At 41.8% G+C, this 20754-nt stretch overlaps 1 protein-coding gene across 23 annotated transcripts in view; it reads left to right on the top strand.

Moving 5' to 3' along the window:
* The window catches only part of INPP4A (inositol polyphosphate-4-phosphatase type I A), a 399562-nt gene that overhangs the window by 226748 nt on the left and 152060 nt on the right, over positions 1–20754 (top strand). For 17 of the 23 annotated variants that reach the window (XR_004539925.1, XM_033949323.1, XM_033949334.1 and 14 more), the window contains 2 exons: positions 253–270; positions 12680–12863. Coding sequence is in view for 22 of the 23 variants with exons in the window: in XM_033949323.1 (XP_033805214.1) it covers positions 253–270; positions 12680–12863 (202 nt within the window). In the remaining variant the exon portion in view is untranslated. The remainder of the gene's footprint in view (positions 1–252; positions 271–12679; positions 12864–20754) is intronic. The other 6 variants (XM_033949336.1, XM_033949335.1, XM_033949328.1 and 3 more) reach the window with 1 other exon arrangement.

Here is a 20754-nt window from a genome sequence, read left to right as displayed (position 1 = left end):
CCTAACAAGATCATTTTTCCCAGCCAATGCCACACTACAGAAGCTTGTTCCACTACAGTATGAAAATTGAGTCTCGACTTGCATGACCTATGCTTCTGTAATAAATGCATTTTGCTTGCATTAGCTCAATTACATGAAAGAATGAAAATATTGAACAACCAAAATATTTCTTTAAAGCTTGTTTTTAGTGCCTTTTATTGCGTTGAATGGTAACTAACAATTTGCTTATTTTATTTTGATTTATTTTCGTAGCAGTTATGAGGAATGTTGGTGAGTTTTTTTCTGTTTCAGAGAATTGAGTAGTTTTGTGTTGCCTCATCGTGTATTTCCATGAAAAGCTCGATTTCCATGTTTGGTTCCCATTTTCCCTGCATGTTGTACACCATAGCATCAGCAGCTTGGGAATGCACATTTTTCTGTGGTATATGATATAGATGTGTTTGTGTCCTGGAATTTCATTTGCAACACTCTGGGCTAGATTCACTAAAAGGGGCTACCTCATTTGCACAAATTATTTACCACATTTCCCATTTTATGCAAAGATCTATTTAATAATAATGCATATTAAAAGCATTAGTATGTGCAAACACAGTAACAAACTTTTGTTAACCTAGCCCTCTATAAATGAGCAGTAAATTGCCTGCATTCACTTCCTGCTCTGTAGACATATGCATGTCATCATTTCTATTGCACTGCTGAGAACTTCCTCGTGTGAAATAAAACATTATAGCTGCTGTCTTTTAAATGTTCTCTTCTGATTTAAAATTTAAAATGTTGGAATATAGTGCTTAAAATAGCATGATTTCAACATAGCCTATAAGATTTAAAATTTTATTCTAGTGCAAAAAGCATATGAGTCTTGAACCAGTGGGTTATTCATCTCTAGTCAAGAGTTGAATAGAAGGAATTGTCTACATTTTTTCTCTTTCTAGGTTCTACTGCCTGCCTCACAGGGCTGTGCTGTAGCTCCTCAGTTTTTTCCTTTTACCTGCGAGTTGGATGGTGTCTTTCTGATCTGCCCTGATTCTGGTTTAATATTTTTGGGTTTTTATCTGGATTTTGAGGCTTTTCAGTGCTCTTGAGATTCCCAGGGGTAGCTCTGCCTGGGGGAAGACACAGACTCTCTGAATCAGAAGAATGTAGCTGAGAGGACAACCCTTTTACAGGGCACCTCCTGCAGCCTGCTTTAAAATTTTTACTGGCTTGGGGACTATTCCACTGGTAGCAAGGCTCGCTCCTGGTTGTTCCTGGATGAGTACAGGTTGTATGGCCCTGAGAACTTTAGCGGGTGCCAGCTACATACTCCTCCCCCTTGAAGATGTGTGTGGAGCTGTGGGAATCTCAGTTCTCAGGCTGTCTCTCAGATTCTGACAGACAGCTCGAAGGCACAAGCATTTGTTTGTGACAGGATTTTTCGCCATATCCCAGCTGCTGTTTCAACTCATACAGATACAGCACCAGTATAATTGTGAGTACAGTACAGTCTATTGAAGTCTATGAGAGAAATCTGGGGAGGTCTTAAATTGAGTTTGGTAGTTTCTGGGGCTTGGTATAGGGTCCCCCACCTCCAAACACTCCTTTGGCACCAAAACGCTGCTTTGTTGGCCATCTTAGATTTCTCAATTTGATTTTAAAATCTTCTATCTGCTTCAAAAATACCTCAATTTGGATTAAAATGGATAGAGATGTACTCCTCAGACTATTTTACTGCTGATTCATGCCATATTGGTGCTGGATGGCCAGATGAGGAGCTTTCCTGCTCCATGTGCCACGGGGCATGGGGGGCGGGGGGGAGCACTGGGCTTAGACCCCTCTAGGGTGATGAAGTCACAGATGGTTTGTTTTGAGAGTCAAAATCCCTCCTAGGCCAGGTTTTCAGGATATCCACAATGAATATGCATGAGAGAGATTTGTATACGAAGAAGGCAGTGCAGGCAAATCTCTTTCATGCATATTCATTGTGGATATCCTGAAAACCTGGCCTGCCAGTAGATCTCGAGGACCGGACTTGGGCAGCCCTGCCTTAGGGCATCCTGATTAGAGCTTTACCCTTGATTTTGTTCGTATTATGTTTGAATTCTATCTGACTTATTAGGGTATAGCGGTACCCTCTGGGGTCACGCCAGCTATTACACAGGGAGTTTGCCTTCACAGAGTGCAGTACCACCTAGTAAGGTTCACCTGCTGGAACTGGAGGTACAGAGAAAGTCTGAGATGATTTGGAATTGCATTCAATGCTTTTAATCCCTCAAAATGAATCTTAAGTTTGGAAAGATTCAGTGCCTCAGGCTAGGGCTAGGAGTCTGTGACAGCTCTGAACCAATGGAAAGACCCGATGGTGTACCGTCTTTCTGTGCCGGCGGTTTTCCTGGAGGTTTTCATGAGCAGTTCTAAGCCTTAAATCACTTTGTTTTTCTTCAAATCCTGACATTTCGCTGATACTAATAGAGCATTGGAGGATATGGAGAGATCCTTGCAGGTCGCTAGGACCATGACAAAATTGTATCCATTGGCTTCTGATTTCTAACAACTGTTTGTACAGCCTAAAGTGGATTTGCTGGTAGCATAGGTTACCAAATGAACTTCTCTGCCTAGTGAAGTGATTTTGTAAGAAGTGCAAGTTCGCAGGGTAGCTTTAGTCCTCAAAACAAACAAAAAGAGGTATTGGTATGCAAACCAAGACTGCAGCAAACCAAACAGCAAACCAACAGACTTATATGCAGTCAATTTATTAAACCCAGCCATGTTTTGCTCTTTCGGCTGTGTCAGGAGTAAAAAGTTATAAAAACTGAACAGAACAGATTATAAATAAAATTGAGTAAAATCATATAAACTTGTATGTAAAATAAACATGTGTTAATGCTATGTATAGTATAAACCAGGGGTGGGCAACGAGGGCTACAATCCAGTCGGGTTTTTAGGAGTTCCCCAATGAATATGCATGAGATCCATTTGCATATAATGTGAGGCAGTGCATGCAAATAGACCTCATGCATATTCATTGGGGAACTCTTGAAAACCCAACTGGATTGCGGCCCTCGTTGCCCACCCCTGGTATAAACAAAGAAAGTGATCACAAAGAGAGTGTGTTACAAACAACAATAACAGCAATATTACATGCAAGCAGAACGTGCATTTAGAATTCTAACACTCTGCAATTTTAGAGCATTATATTTTTGTCCATCTAAATGTGAAAAAGTGCAAACCAGAAACTAAATGAAACACATACACAGATTTCCCTTAGTAGCTAAAAATGCATCCAAAAGAGCCTAGAAAATAATCAAATATACAACTCATTCAGAACACTTAATCTAAAAATTAAAAATTTAAATACGTGAAAAGTAAACTATTTAAACAAAAGTTGATCTCATAAAAAAGCAGACTCCAAAAAACCATGGGCTCCTTTTACAAAGGTGCGCTAGCTGCTACCGCCTCCTCTTGAGCAGGTGGTAGTTTTTCGGTTAGCGCGTGCTATAGCGCACACTAATCTAGTGCGTGCGCTAAAAACGCTAGCGCACCTTTGTAAAAGGAGCCCTGTGACTCATATTACTTACTGTTGGCAATGCAAAGAGAAAAGACCTCCTCCTTCTCACATACAGTAAACAAAAGAATTTCAAAATGTCTGCCATATCAGGTCACAAAACAAAAAGGAAGGGCTTGCCAGGGGAATTGTATACCATAATGAAAAACACAAATTGGCTCTGGCTGGGTCTTGTATGCCATAAGTTATTATTATTTTTTGACAAGAGTGACTTTCACTGAATTATTTATTGACTAATTGCACACGTGGAGTGCCTTATGATGGTGTGTGGCTGGCCCTTGTAGTGATGTCAGTATTAACGGTTTAAGAGCGTTAGAGCGGCTCATTTGAGCAGCTCTTTAGAGCTTACAACCCCACACTGAAGGCTCTCCTTCACCATTCAATTATTTAAATATTGTAAGACTTGATTTTTTAAAAAATTTTTTAAAATCTTTATTCATTTTTAAACTTTCAACAAGTACATAATAATACCATCATATTCACTTTAATATAACTTATTAATTTTACATATATTGAAATCATAATACTATTTCTCCCTCCCTCCATTATATTCTTATAATTTCAGATAATTTAAATTAATCCAACCCTCCCTCCACCCTATGCTTCAATAAATAAAGGGGAAGAAATAAATTATTAATTATAAACAATCCTTACAATAATTTGTTAATGGCTCCCAAACATCAATGAATTTTTTATAACATCCCTGCTGAATAGCTAATATCCTCTCCATTTTGAAAATATGACATAGTGAATTCCACCAAAAACTGTTAACTTAATGTATCATAATTTTTCCAATTTCTTGTAATTTGTTGAATGGCAGCTCCTGTCATTATAAGTAAAAGTTTATTATTTTTGGAGGAAATTTGACTCTTTTTCCTCATTGATGTACCAAATAATATTGTATCATATGAAAGTGCTACTGGATTCTCAAGTAATTCATTAATTTGATTCCAAATAGATTTCCAAAAATTATAAATTAGAGGACAAAAAAACAATAAATGATCCAATGTACCAGCTTCAAGATGACAGTGCCAACATCTATTAGACTTAGAGCTATCTAATTTTTGTAAACATACCGGGGTCCAACATGCTCTATGTTACAGAAAAAACCAAGTTTGCCTCATAGATGCAGACACTGTACATCTCATTCTCCAAGACCAAATTCGTGGCCATCGAGACGCATTAATTTGATGCTTAATCTCAATGCTCCAAATGTCTCGTAGACCAGTTTTTGATTTTTTATTCATAAATCCAGATATTAATTTGTACCACTGAGCAGCCTGGTGTCCCAGAAAGTCCCCTTAAAACACAGGAAAGGCAAACTGTACTTATCACTAAAATTTTTCCATTCAGGGAACCCTGACTGAATGGCTTGCTTCAATTGCAACCATTTATAGTTTTGTGAATTATTAAGATCAAATTTATGTTGCAATTGTGAAAAATCAAGCAACTTACCATTAGAAATAACATCATCCAAAGTACGAATACCTGCCTTCATCCAATATTTCCAGATGACCTTATATCCGCCAATTTTAATCTTGGAGTTTAGCCATATGGTCTGATATATTGATTTAAATATTGAAATAGGCGTTAAATCATAAACATGTCTTAATGTTTTCCATGATCTACTAATATTTTGTGATCCTTATATAATCTAGGCATTTTAATACTAATGACATGACTTAATCTCAAAGGAAACATGAGTTGCCATTCTAATGTCAACCAGTCTGGAAATTCTTTCATGTGCTCAGGGAGGATCCAATACATACCCTGACGCATAATATAGGCTTGATGGTACCTATAAAAATTGGGAAAATTTACCCCACCCTCTGCAATTGGCTTTTGTAAAGATACCATAGCAATTCTTGCAGATTTCCCAAGCCAAATACATTTTATTAGAATACTATTTAATTTTTTATAAAAGGACCCCTGAAAATAAATTGGTAACATACTCATTTGATAGCAAACTATAGGCAAAATCATCATTTTTACAGTTTGAACTCTCCCCCACCAAGACAGATGTATTGGATTCCATTGTTCACACATCTCTGTAACTTTTGTCAATAAAGATTTTTCATTTACTTTCAACGTTTCTTCTATTGTATTTTGAATCCGAATTCCTAAATATTTTATGCCTTCATCTTTCCATATAAATGAAAACGAATCAAATAAACTTCTTTGACAATGAATATTTAAAGGAAGAATCTCTGATTTATCCTAATTTATTTTATATCCTGATATTTTCCAAAATTTATTTATCAATTCTAATAAGTGTGGAATGGTAGATTCCGGATTCCTCAAATGTAGCAAAATATCATCCGCATATGATGAAACTTTATATTCCTGACCTGCATAGGGAATACCCTGAATCTCCCTTGATTGTTGTATAGCCAATAATAGGGGTTCCAATACAATATCAAACAACAAAGGAGACAACGGACATCCTTGTCTAACTCCCCTCCGCAGACCAAAACTTTCTGAAAAATTATTATTAATATACAATTTAGCAGAAGGGGAACTATACAAGGATTGAATCATTTGTATGAAACCTGAACCAATTCCAAACCACTGCATTGTTTGGTACATGAATGTCTACTCCACACGATCAAAAGCTTTTTCAGCATCAAGTGATACAGAGAAAGCGGGATCTTTTAAATTTTTTGATAAATTTAACATATGAAAAGCCAGTCTGGTGTCATTAGAAGAATGCCTTTGAACAACAAACCCTGTCTGATGCATTCCAATAATATATGGGAGAGCTTTGGCCAACCTCAAAGCTAACGTCTTTGCCAACAATTTTCCATCCACATTAATTAATGAAATAGGCCTGTAGTTTGAAACCAAAGTAGGATCTTGATTGTTTTTCCTTATGATATACAATTCCCCTGGCAAGCCCTTCCATTTTGTTTTGTGACTTTTAAGTATCTAGTTTTTTCTTTGGGGCTTATTGTTGCCATATCAGGTCAGCAACTTGTAAACCTAACATCCAAGGTTAAAGGTTAAACCTCTACAAATTAATCAAAAAACGATTAAAAGACCAGCGTCAGAAACTCAATTTAAAGTAGGTTGTCAGAATAAAACAGTAAAAATTGTTAAAAAATCGATCTTTCAAAATATCTTAAATTCAAGAATCAATTGTCAAACCAGGATTGTTGGCCTCTGCTGACCTCAGATCATTATTTTTCAAAATGAAGTTACATGAAAACACTATTAAAACGTTAAATCAACAATGCTATGCATTCTAGCGCAATTTTGCATACGTTCCAATGATGCAAATGACATCATTACATTACATTACATTAGTGATTTTTATTCCGCTTGTACCTTGTGGTTCAAAGCGGATTACATAAGAAGAAAGCTGGACATTTCCAGGAGGGTACATGACATTGGAGAAAACAGATTGAGGGTATAGACTTAATAACAGAATGGACATAGTAACTTTGGAAGATAAATCAGGTTACATTACAATTACATATCAATAGTCTTTTCCTTTTTTTGGTCGGTTGAGGGTACGGTGCCAGGGAGTGAGCAAAACCTGGTCGGTGTAAGTGGAAGAGGAGAGGGAGATTGGGTAGATTGTATATACTTTTTGAATAGCAGCGTTTTGATTTCTTTACGGAATGCTTTGTAGTTGGATGTTGAGGTTAACAATCTGGAGATGGAGGGTTCGAGTTTTGCTGCATGCGTTGCTAAGAGGTTATCATAAAGCTTTTTACGATGAGTGCCATTGAGTGGTGGGTATGAGAATGGTGTCAGTGTTCTTCTTATTCTGGGTGGAAGGTTACGGTTTAGGCGATCATTTAGATAGGCAGGAGCAGTACTGTTGAATACTTTGAAGATTAGACAGTATAGTTTGAATTGAATTCTGGCTCTAATCGGTAGCCAATGTGAGTCTAGGTAGGCGTTGGTGATGTGGTCATATTTTCCGAGGGAGTAGATTAGTCTGAGAGCTGTGTTCTGAACGGTCTGTAGTTTTTTGATCATGTTTGTAGGGCATGGTAGATATAGGATATTGCAGTAGTCCACAAGACCTAGTACCAGGGATTGAACAATGATCCTGTAGTGTTCTTTGTCGAAGAATTTCCTTATTTTTCTTAAGTTGCGCATTGTGAAGAATGCTTTTTGGGTAGTATTGTTGATTTGAGTCTGCATAGTGCAGCATCTGTCTATCAGCACTCCCAGGATTTTGAGGGAGGTTTGGATTGGGTATGACCCATGAAAAATGTTTTTTAAAAAATTGGTGTATCTAAATATCTTAAATTCAAAAATCGATTGTCAAACCAGGATTATTGGCCTCTACCGACCTCAGATTGCTATTTCCCTACCTTTTCTGATGTTCGATCTGCTGGTGTCAGTAGCCAACAAGAAAGTCAGTTATACCAGTGGCGTACCTAGGGTATGTGGCACCCGGGGCCCATCATTTTTTGACACACACCCCCTCCCGTGTAAAAAAATATTTTTTGTAATGACCATGAAACGGAATAAATGGTCAGAATAGAAACAGGCAGTGAAAATTTTCTTATATTACAAACATAACTTAACATAAATTATGTCTGAATTGTCATGACATCAGAAGTACATATGGAGTAGTTGCAGGTGATGCTTGGGACAGTTCTGATTGTGTTAGTTCGGTTTTATGTGTTTTTTGAATAGAAGGGTTTTTATTTCTTTTTGAAGGTTTTGCAGTCTGTGGTCGATGTCAATTGGTTGTAGAGTTGGGGGTCGAGTGTTGCAGCTCGAATGGCTAGGAGGTTGTCGAACAGTTTTTTTCTTTTGACGTTTTTGGTTGGAGGTTGTGTGAATGGTGCGTGAGTTCTCCTATGTCTGTTTGAAGTGGATTGAATTATTTAGCTGAAGAAATTAGTTACCCCCTCATCCCACACACATTAATTCTCTTCCATTTTTGTTCCCATTATAAAAAACACTGATAAGTTCCCAGAAAAAAAATACATTAAAATAAGAAGTGAAAACAAAGGCCCCTACAGATGAGAACATAACATAAGAATAGCCTAACTGGATCAGACCAATGGTCCATCATGCCCAGTAGCCCATTCTCATGGTAGCCAATCCAGGACACTAATACCTGGTCAAAACCCAAAGAGTAGCAACATTCCATGCTACCGATCCAGGGCAAGCAGACACTTCCCCCATGTCTTAATAACAGATTATGGACTTTTCCTCCAGGAATTTGTCCAAATCTTTCTGAAAACCAGCTACACTATCTGCTTTTACCATAACTTCTGTCCACTTCATTTTTAAGTTTAGATCTTTCCTTTCAAGCAGAGACCTTGCTAGATGTCAAATACAGCACAAGGTAACTTCACATGGACTTAGCTGTGCAGGAAATGTGAATCTCCTCATGCACCCACCATATAGTGCAAAAATGTGCAAAGGTCTGTTTTTTTCTTTCGATCACTACATAGCCTAATGCCACACAAGCAGCGCTGTTACAAACATATTCTGTAGGTCAATGCTAAGGATAACAAAGTTTCCTTCCTTGGACCAGAAGGAGATACTGATAAACCACTGGTAGAGATCCCAAAACAACACCCAAAGACCCACTCAGTGTGTGAACCAGTTGAGTGGAGTGGACTAACTGGGGGGTGGAAATGGGCCCGGAGTTTGCTCAGCAGAATTTCCCAGACCACCTCTTCCTCTCAACACATTGACACACTGCCACCACCACCACTAGGAACACCTCACTGGGTAGGCCAGCTATGCTATAAACTTTATAAAACACATTATTATATTTTCTTTTAAAGCACATATTTTAACTGAACTCTCTGACATTCTCAGCCTTTCCATTCCCAAAAATAGAAGGAAGAAAAGTTCCCATTTTCTGCTGTCTCATGTCCCTGGCCTATACAATATTTTTTTTCTGCAGACCCTTCAAAAGTCTGACCAAATCCTCGTTTCACTTGCATTATAAAGTACTGAGGATGCCATCTCTCCCCAATCCCAGGTCCTAAAGTCTAAGACAGTAGCGCAAACTAATGCTGCCAGATTCAGGAAAAAAAATTTCGATTCGATTCAGCCTATTGAATTGGTTTTTCAATTTGATTTTCCTGCCCAGTTGGGTGATTTTCTTCAAAACTCCTAGTGGGTTTTATAGCTTTTTCACCCCCTTTGGCTTCTCCTAACCACACTGGCGCTGTGGTGTAAATAAAATAAAGAAACAAAAAGGACTTTTCCTCTCTCTGTTAAATCCTAGCTCACGTTTCCAGTCCAAAACCAGCTCTGGCAGGATACACATTTCAAATCTGACATATTATAATCACAAAACAGAAAATAAAATTAATTTTTCTACCTTTTGTTGTCTGGTTATATTTCAAATCTTGTTGGTCCAAGGCTCTGGTTTTCTTCTGATAACTTGCTTGCCAGGGTCTCCTTCTTTCTTCTTTCTGCATGCTAACCATCCATCTGCCAACTCTGTCCTCCCTTTCCATTTCCCTTCCCTCCCCAGGAAGTCTGGTATCTTTCCTTTTTTTCATCTCCCTCCACAGATCCACCTTTTCTTAACTACCCTTTCATTCGGCATCTCTCCCTCCTTCCCTACCACCCCAGAGTCCACCATCTCTCCCTTTCTTTTCCCAATTACCCTCCTATCCAGTATCTCTATCCCTCCTCCACACCATCCCTTGTGTCCAATTTCTCTCCCTTTCTGTTCCTTCCCTCCCTAAATCCCATTGTACATCATCTCTCTCCCTCTCCTCTATTTTCAGACCCATTATTTCTTCCTCCCCCCCAAAGTTTGGCATATGCACGTCTCTTTGAACACCCCCTTCCCTCCGTGTACTTCTAAACCAGGGTCCCCCCCAAAGGCCTGTCCCCCCTTAAAGGTCGGCCTGTCCCCCCTTGAAGGCCTGCCTGTCACCCCCTCCCCCTTGAAAGCCTGACTGCCTGCCCGCCCGCCCCACCCCGAAGGACCGCTCGCCCCCCTGGCCTCCCCGCACCACCATGAAGCAGCACTACCTATGCTCCCGACCTTGCCGTTCAATCCCCCACCACCACCCCCGAAGGACCGCTCACCCCACTGACCTTCCTGCACCACCCATGAAGCAGCCGCAGCAGGATCGCGACGTCAGCGATCCCTGCGCTGCTTCCTGTGCCGCGGTCCCGCCCCTCCTCTGCTGTCAGAGGAGGGGCAGGACCGTGGCGCAGGAAGCAGCGCCCAAGCAGCTCAGGGATCCTGATGTCGCGATCCTGCTGCAGGCTGCTTCACAGGTGGTGCAGGAAGGTCAGTGGGGCGAGCAGTCCTTCGGGGGTGGGGGGGGACTGAACGGCAAGGCCGGGAGCACCCCCTCAGGGCTGGCACCCGGGGCGGACCGCCCCTCCCACCCCCCCCTTGGTATGCCACTGAGTTATACAGCTGAAGTTCGAACCGTGATGCATCAGCATAGGCGCTCTAGTAGAACTTGGGCAAGAGAAAGGGCTGTTGTACGGGTTTCCCTCATGGCCCATGAAAGGCTTGGCCATTTGAAGGATAGCAACCCTCCTAGGATTTGTAATTAGAGTTGCTCAGATTGGCCGCATCTTCTGTGGTATGCAGATCTGGTTAGGCTACAGAAGCACAAGTGTTTCAAACTGCCATTTCATCAAACGCTTCTCTTGTAAGGCCCAAATGCCCTGGGGGATTTGGTTCACTTGGGCCCATGACATAGCGCATTTGTGCACGGCCTTACCACAGAAGGGCTACTTGGAGGGGGTCTTCACTAACCCCCTAAAGGCTATGTATCCAGCGACAGTCGCAGCCCTAAGGGAAGATTTTTCAGCACTGGTATGCTAAAATGAATGTATAACTTTTTTAAGCTCCGATGTCTGTGATCCTTGCATGTCTTCCAGACATGCTTGAGAAGGGCCTGGAGGTTAGTTCTATCAATGTGCAGGTGGCAGGCCTCTTGCATTTTCTGGCTCAACTGGAGAAAGTTCTTTGGCTTTTCATCCTAATACAGCCAGATTTATTTGAAGGGAGCATTGCTCCTGTGCGACAGCCTTGCCCAATGCAGAATCTTAACTTTATCTTGCAGGACCTCAGTAAATCAAGCCCTTGTAAGAGGATAGTTTTTCCTGTTAACTGTTGTTTTAGAGAGGGGGGGTGGCTTGGAGATCCAGGCTCTGTTATGCAGAGCATTTTCTTCAGATTTATGGAGGCTAATTTTTCCATTAGCATACAAGATCTGCAAAAATATTAATGCAGGAGCAAATAGTAAGTACTCCTGCATTATCCAGTTAGGGCCAAATTCAGCCAAAATTTGGCTCCGACTGGAACAGCACTTACTGCAGTTCTATAAAACATATGTGCCATATATAGAATCACATTTAACAAATGCACGTTTCACTAACTTTTAGATACTCCCATTTAGGCCAAGAAAAAGCAGGCCTAAATACTTGTGCCTAAGTTATGCGCAGATCAGAAATATTCTATACTAGTGTGCTTTAGCTTTTAGGAATGCCCACAATCTATTCCTGCTCCTCCCTTGACCATGCACCTTCTGAGATTTGGGCACTAGAACTGATATGCCTATCAAGTTGTGCATATAACTTTTAATTAGTGCTAATTAGCATCAATTATGAGGTGTTTAGTGCCAATTAGCGGCACCAATTGGTCTTGTTAAACAAGTTGTGTGTACAAATCAGCTGTGTACACTGATTTGCACATACAATACATGGCACTATATATCTATATATAGAATTTGGGATTAATGCACTAATTTGCATGCACTAGTTGAATAATGCATCCATGCTCATTTCCCACGTATGACATGCATGCTTTGAAAAAATAACAATAAAACTCCCACATGATTAATGCATGCTGATAGGCAAATTATCACAAAATGCTGCAATATAATTTAGTAAAAAAGCCCTAGTCTTGGGTCTGACTGTTAGTATACAGTAATCTACAAAAGGTCGTTAAAAGGACATAATGGTATAAAGAGGTGCAAACATGATCTTCTCGAAACAGCACTGATACAGTGAATTTTCTTATTTATAGAGATCATGATAAACTAAATTAAAGGTCCAAAAGCAGTAAAGTTGTCATTTGGGATTGTCTACTGTATATTCATTTTACACTTTTACATTCTATTATGTAGTACTATATATCAAAGAATCTACATATTGTTCTATTTGTTTTTTCAGCACTTCGTCATGCCCACAATCTATCATTTATATACCCCAGGACATTATCAGAGCTAAAGAGATCATTGCACACATCAACACCCTGAAAACCCAAGTCAGCTATTATGCAGAAAGACTTTCCAGAGCAGCTAAGGACAGGTCAGCTAATGGCCTTGAAAGAACACTTGCCATTCTGGCAGATAAGGTAGGAAAATAGTAATGTGTTTTCACATAAAATTTGGCCTTATTTGTTTGTTCCTTGGTGATAGCCTGTCTTGACGAATTATCATGATTTGTATAGGGTACAAACTAGATCAGTGGTTCTCAACTCAGTATGATATCAGTCTCTCAGATTTACTGTTAGCACTCCCATAGTACATACCTCATGCCAAAGTGAACTTCCTTATACAGTTCATGAGATAAAAGTGGGGCAGTTCTATAAAGGTCACCTGATTGTTGACACATGAAGCCTACTCATGCTATGTTCTATAATGGCATCTGGGCATCCAGGTGCCAGTTTAGAATTCCCACAGCATCCTGCATTTTAGCACCTAAATTTGGGCAACCTTTGTAGAATTTCCCCATTATATCTTGTGAGCTCTATAAGGAAGTTCTCTTTAGCAAGATGCATGTATTATGGGAAGTGTTAGCAGTAGAGGCTACAAATTGAAATCATACTACACATATCTTGCTTATGAATAGGATTCTTTACTGTCTTAGCTTGCCCAAAACTAATATGTTCTGGAGAGACTGCCCCTTGGTAAATTCTGATCTGTGTCGTTCAGTGGTTATCATTACCATCCTTGTTAGAATATAAGCATGAACATTTTTTTTCTTCATTTCTATTTGTGTTTTTCAGTTCATTCTGATCTAACATTCTGGGGAAAGCAAGAGAGTAACTGTCAGATGATGGTTATATACCTTAGTTTTCCTCCATTAGACGCACTTTTTTTCCCCCAAAAATATGGGTGGAAATAAGGGTGCGTCTAATGCAGTGAATATCCAAAGTGCTCCCCCCCCATTAATTTATTTTAATGCTACCACCCTCCCTTTCTTGCCAGCCATCTTCCTCCCCCCCCCCCCCACAGGGCATACCTTTTTAAAAAAAAAAACTTTTGGCGCCTCTCTCGCTGCCTGGTCCCCATCGAGAATGGCAGAAGTGGCTGCCTCCTTTTCTGCTCGCTCGCGTTATAGCACGCACCTGCCAGCCTGATACCACGCTGCTTCCCGCGAAAACTCAGTTCTCGAGGGAAGTGGAGCAGGACCAGGCAGGCAACCTGGTGCGCCACTATGTGGTGAGAGAGCAGAAGAGGAGGCAGCCGCATCTGCTGTTCTTTGTGGAAGCGGCGGGGACCAGGCAGTCAGCAACCCTTGTGCGTCACTCTCAGTGAGTGAGGCACCAGAAGTTAAAAAAAAAAAAAGGTATTCACAGGGGAGGGGAGGAGGAAGAGGGCCGGGGCCCGCCTGCTGCTTGCCGCCTGCCTGGGGAGTGAGGCGGGAGAGGCCGGGGCCTGCCTGCTGCCTGCCAGGGGGGGTGGTAGGGAGGGAGGAGGGAGAGGCCGCTCTTACCACAACCTCTGGCAATGCGTTCCAGGGCTTAACTATTCTCTGAGTGAAAAAATATTTCCTCCTATTGGTTTTAAAAGTATTTCCCTGTAACTTCATCGAGTGTCCCCTAGTCCCCCTAGTCAATCTACTTGTACCTGTTCTACTCCACTCAGGATTTTGTAGACTTCAATCATATCTCACCTCAGCCATCTCTTTTCCAAGCTGAAGAGCCCTAACTTTTTTAGTCTTTCCTGATATGAGAGGAGTTCCATGCCCTTTATCATCTTGGTCACTTTTCTTTGAACCTTTTCTAGTGCCGCTATATCATTTTTGAGATAAGGAGACCAGAATTGAACAAAATATTCCAGATGAGGTTGCATATGTAGCGCTATAAAGGCATTATAACATTCTTATTCTTGATAACCATCCCTTTTTTAATAATTCCTAGCATTTTGTTTACTTTTTTAACAGCCGGTGAACATTGGGCAGAAGGTTTCATCATATTATCTATGATGACACCCAGATCCTTTTCTTGGGCACTAACCCCAAAGATGGACCCTAGCATCCGGTAACTGTGATTCAGGTTATTCTTCCCAATGTGCATCACTTTGTACTTGTCCACATTAAATTTCATCTGCCACTTGGATGCCCAGTCTTCTAATTTCCTAAGGTCTGCCTGCAATTTTTCTCAATCCACAGGGGGATTGCAAAGACCTGCAACGTGACATAAACACGATCGAGAAATGAGCTGCAACATGGCAAATGAGGTTTAGCGTGGATAATTATAAAGTGATGCATGTCAGTAACAAAAATCTTATACACACCTACAGGATGTCCGGTGCGGTACTTGGAGAGACCTCTCAGGAAAGAGACTTGGAAGTACTGGTCGACAAGTCGATGAAGCCATCTGTGCAATGTGTGGCAGCAGCAAAAAGGGCGAACAGAATGCTAGGAATAATTAAGAAGGGGATCACGAACAGATCGGAGAAGGTTATCATGCCGCTGTACTGGGCCATAGAATGCCCTCACCTCGAATACTGTGTCCAGCACTGGTTGCCGTACATGAAGAAGGACATGGTACTACTCAAAAGGGTCCAGAGAAGAGCGACTAAAATGGTTAAGGGGCTGGAGGAGTTGCTGTACAGTGAGAGATTAGAGAAACTGGGCCTCTTCTCCCTTGAAAAGATGAGACTGAGAGAGGACATGATCAAAACATTCAAGATAATGAAGGGAATAGGCTTAGTAGATAAAGACAGGTTGTTCACTCTCTCCAAGGTAGAGAGAATGAGAGGACTCTCTCTAAAGTTAAAAGGGGATAGATTCTGTACAAACATAAGGAAGTTCTTCTTCACCCAGAGAGTGGTGGAAAGCTGGAATGCTCTTCCTGAGGCTGTTATAGGGGAAAACACCCTCCAGGGATTCAAGACAAAGTTAGACAAGTTCCTGCTAAACCAGAACGTACACAGGTAGGGCTAGTCTCAGTTAGGGTATTTGACCTGGGGCCGCCACGTGAGCGGACTGCTGGGCACGATGGACCGCTGATCTGACCCAGCAGCGGCAATTCTTATGTTCATTTTAACAACTTTGAACAGATTAGTGTCATCTGTAAATTTAATCACCTCACTTGTCATTCCAATTTCCAGATCATTTATAAATAAGTTAAATACAGTACAGGTCCCTGCAGCATTCCACTGTTTACTCTCCTCCACTGAGAAAAATGACCATTTAACCTTACCCTCTATCCGATAACCAATTTCTAATCCACAACTGAACTTTGCCACCTATCCCATGACTCTTTAATTTTCTCAGGAGCCTCTCATGAGCCTCTTTATCAAAAGCTTTCTGAAAATCTAGATATACTATGTCAACTGGCTAACCTTTATCCACATGTTTATTCATACCTTCAAAGAAGTTAAGCAAATTGGTGAGGCAAGATCACCCTCGGCTGAACCCATGCTGACTCTGTCTCATTAAATGGAGTTGGTTCAGTCAGCAATTACGGTGGTGGCACTGGGCGAATTCCTAGCTGCGCTAGATCTGATGGAGGTGTACCTTTATATTCCCAGCTTCCTGCCCACAGGAGATATCTAAGGTTCCATGTCCTGTAAAGGCATTTCCAGTTTGTGGCTCTACTCTTTGGGTTAGCAACGGCTCTGCACACCTTCACCAAGGTGACAGTGATGATCACAACTCACCTCCTCACAATGGGAATTCAGATGCACCCTTAGTTAAATAGTTGGCTGGTCAGAGCCCTGTCAGTGGCGGAGGGAGAGGAGGCAGTGCGGCAAGTTGTAGATCTCCTTCAGGATATGGGCTGGATCATCAACTTCAAGAAGTCATCTAGAGCCGTCCCAGTACTTGGAGTATTTAGGAGTCTTCTTCGACATGGTGAAGGGCCTTGTCTTTCTTCCTGAATCACGCAAACAGAAGCTCAGGAAGCAGTAGCAGATCGATGCAAAGCCCCACTGCCTGGCATTACCTTCAGATCCTGGGATTGATGGCAGCCACCCTGGAAATGGTTCCCTGGGTGAGAGTGCACATGTGTCCCCTACATGAGTCCCTCCTCTCCAGGTGGTCCCCCCAATATCATTCCCTCTAGATGCAGCTTCCCTGGTTTGTGGTAGCAAGGAACATGCTTGTTCTGGTAGTTCCAAGTAGGCTCCCTATCGAAGAACGTCCTGCTCTGAATCCCCTCATGGGTGATCCTCACAACCAATGCCAGCCTGTCAGGCTGGGGAGGCCAGTGGTCTCTCCTTCTGAGAAAGTGGTCTATAACTTGTCTATAACTACAAGCCATCTGGCTATCCTTAAGGTCATTTGAGAAAGATCTGGAAGGCAAGGCAGTAAGAGTGTTCTTAGACAATGCCACCACAGTAGCATATGTAAACAGGCAAGGAGGCATAACAAGTGCTCCGTTACGTCTGGAGGCTCAAATTTTGTTCAGGTGGGCAGAAGCTTTCCTTCAGGTGCTCTCGACAGCCTATGTAGCAGGAGTAGAAAATGTGTAGGCCAACTTTCTTAGCAGGCACACATTAGACTTGGGAGAATGATCACTGTCTCAAAGAGTGTTTAATCTCATTGTGCATTACTGGGAAGTCCAGCGATGGCTTTAGCCAAGAGCATGAAGGCAACTCATTTTTACATCCAAAGAGATGACCCAGGAAACACAGATTTGGACACATTGGTTCATCCCTGTCTGGGAGATGGGCTGCTTTATGTGTTCCCGCTGTGGCCCATGGTGAGCCAGGTCATTCACAGAATCATGAGCCACCCAGGTCTTTTGATCTTAGTAGCCCCAGATTGGCCTCACCAGCCATGGTATGTGGATCTAGTATGTCTCTAACAGGACAGAGGCATCAAGCTACAGGTTCATTTGGGGCTACTTAATAAGGGTGCAATCCTGATTGCTTTCTTCTTACGACATTGCTATTGAGTGCTCTGTTTTAATACACAGAGGATATTCAGAGGTAGTCATTTCTACTTTCCGAAGAGCTAAAATGCCTTTGACTATTGCAGCCTATGCTAAAGCCTGGAAGTTTTTTTGGCTCTGGTGCACCAAAGATGATGTGGAGTATTCAAGGCACCAATTCCAGCAATTCTTGACATTTTTGCAGGCTGGATTAAAGAAAGGCCTGGCAGTGGCATCTCTCAAGGTACAGGTAGCAGGCTTCTCATGCTTTCGAGATCAAGTGGGAAAGGTTTTACTGACATCTCATCCAGATGTGACAAGATTTTTGAAGGAGGTTCTCAGATTGTGGCCTCCATTATTCCAGCTTTTTCTGGCTTTGTAAGCCTCTGTACAAGCCCATTCAAGAGGTGTCCCTGCTGGATCTCATGGTGAAGACAGTTTTTCTGTGGCAATTGTTTCAGTGAGATGGGTCTCGAAATTGCAGGTGCTCTCATGCAGAGAACTATACATACCTCAGGATCATAGAGACAAGAATTATCCTACACATGGTACCTTCCTTTCTACTGAAGGATAAAATATTGCAGAGACTTGGACGTACAGAGAGTTTTACTCCACTCTTTGGAACAAGCCAATTACTTATGTTTTTCCGATCGTCTTTTTGCTCTAACCAGTCAGTCAAGATGAGGCATGCCAGCTTCCAAGGCATCTATTGTCAGATGCATTCGTATGGCATTCTCATTGACATACATTGCCAATGGCAAACAGCTGCCTATTTCTCTCAAAGCTCATTCAACTAGAAATGTGGTGGCTTCCTGGGCTTAGACCAGGGCATTACTGCCCAAAGAGATCTGTAGAGCAGCTACTTTGTCTACTCGCCATATTTTTACCAAATTCTACAGGGTGGACATGGTGGCTCAGGAGGATGCTGCTTTTGAGTCCTCGGTTTTGTGGGCAGGCTCACCTGTCCCACCTTAGGCATCTGCCATTAGTTTGGTATGTCACCTAGAGTACAGACTCTTATGTTTATATAACAGAATAAAAGATTGGGTTCTTACCTGGATAATCTTTTTTCTGTTAATACACATAGGAGTCTGTAAGGCCTGCCCTGTCGGTTTTCAGTTGTGCCTGCTTTCTGCCTCGGATAAATCTATAGCTCAGAACAGGAGTTTTTCTCCTGTCATTTGGAAGTACATGCAATCATATGACTAATAAAGCTATAAGTTTGTTGAATTCCTGAGCTCCATAAGTGTTTGTGTTGCACACAGCAGGGTATCACATTGGTACACCTATGTTATGAGTTCATACTAACTATTGTTCTTTTTCATGAGTTACAGAGCAGAACAGAAATGTACTATTGTTTCTGGGAAATTCCCTGTGCCCCTTCTTCTGCTTTCTTCTGTTATAGTGGTTATCAATTGCTTTGGTACAAATTGAAGAGGGCATTATACTCCACTGGTGAAGGAAGAGGAGCTGAAAGAGGTGATTGACATCCTTCTGCAACAGTTTGCGACAAGAGGATATTCACCTAGAGTACAGACTTTTCTGTGTATTAACACAAAGAAAGATCATCCATATCCAGGTAAGAACCTAATCTTCCATTAAAGGTTCTGCTAGGCACTGGTCTCCCTTAGTGTTGTGGACAATTCAGGTATCCCACAGCTATTAAACTCATCAGTTCTCAGGTGGGAGACTTGGCAGATCTAAGGACCTCTCTTGACTGGGGGCTAGGTCAGTGCCTAGTTTGCTTATGCATTAAAGCTTGTCTTAACACAGTTTTGGAGGGGTTTTCAAGATGGCGCCATGATAGGGAGTTGTAGAAGGTGCCTCCTTCCCCTATTTATCTTATTTTGATTTTAGTTCTAATTTTTATCCCTATCTTTAATTTAGTTTTTAAGCGTTCCGCTTTATTTTTGTCTACTTTTTGTTTTTGACCCAATTTTGAGGCTGGAAGGGAATTTATAATTATTATTCTATTCTATCTCATCGGGTCTGACTGTTGGTTCTAATGATCTCAATGGCAGTGGGCCCTTGCATGCCTTTGGCCACTGGGACGAAGTTATGTCAACCACCGTGGGATCGACAGAAAATCAAAAGCCATTTTACCTGTGCCTGGTGGGTTGCTGCGGCGAAGTGCGATAGAGGGTGTTGATGGAGGGGGAACAGGATGGCGTATCAGAGTGAGCACAGTGGCTGCACTTCTGGAGAGAGGACAACCCAACAGATGTTGCCAATTTAGGAGCAGTCTTCCTGCCTCGGAGTTAGCCTGTGCATCATCAGAAGGATGGTGATTTGCGAGATCTGTGTGGTAGTCACCTGCCTGACCACCCTAGACCTTACCTAACTGCCATATGCTCCCGAATTGAATGCAAAAGAGTTCACTTGGCCTGCAGCAGTGTTAAACATACCGGCTCCACCACTTTGACTGTCCTGATGATCAGTGTTTATTTTCTTATTTTTATTTTAATTTGTTAATTTGATTTAATTTTTATTATTTTATTTATACCATTGGTCTTCTTTTTTGTACTCTTAGTATGTAAGAAATTGTTCATACAAATGCTCTAGTCGGGTTGTGAACCTATGGGACAGTTAGGGATATTTTTCTAAGCACCTAATACCATGGTTCCCCGAAAATAAGCCCTAGCATGATTTTTAAAGATGCTCCTAATATAAGCCCTACCCCAAACACTAAACCCTAGTTAACATCATCCCCTGAAGCCCCCCTCCCCGAATGTCCCCAACTCCATCCCTGACACTAGTACAGCCTGATTCACTGAAAAAATTGAACTCATCAATTCAGAACCCCCCACCCCAGTGAGACCTAACATACTTCTGCTCTGAGGCCTCCTAAAGCACAGTGGTAGCAGCTCCTTTACAGGCTGCTTCACGGCCTTCACCGCCAGGGCCTTCCCTCTGCTGCATCACTGATTACATCATCAGTGACGCAGCAGAGGGAAGGCCCCGGCGGGAAAGATCGCAAAGCAGTCCATTTAGAGTGCTGCTGCCACTGCTGTTTTTGGAAGCCTCGGAGGTATGGTATGTCAGTCTCACGATGAGAGGGTTGGTGCGGTTCTGCCGCACAGAGGGATGGGAGGGATAGAAAAATGCTGCACAAGGGGATGGGTGAGAGGGGAGGAAAGAG

Source organism: Geotrypetes seraphini, chromosome 6 (assembly GCF_902459505.1).
Source record: "Geotrypetes seraphini chromosome 6, aGeoSer1.1, whole genome shotgun sequence".
NCBI classification, from domain to species: domain Eukaryota; kingdom Metazoa; phylum Chordata; class Amphibia; order Gymnophiona; family Dermophiidae; genus Geotrypetes; species Geotrypetes seraphini.
Note: the sequence above shows the minus strand (reverse complement) of the source record. Positions and strands in the feature narration are given on the sequence as shown.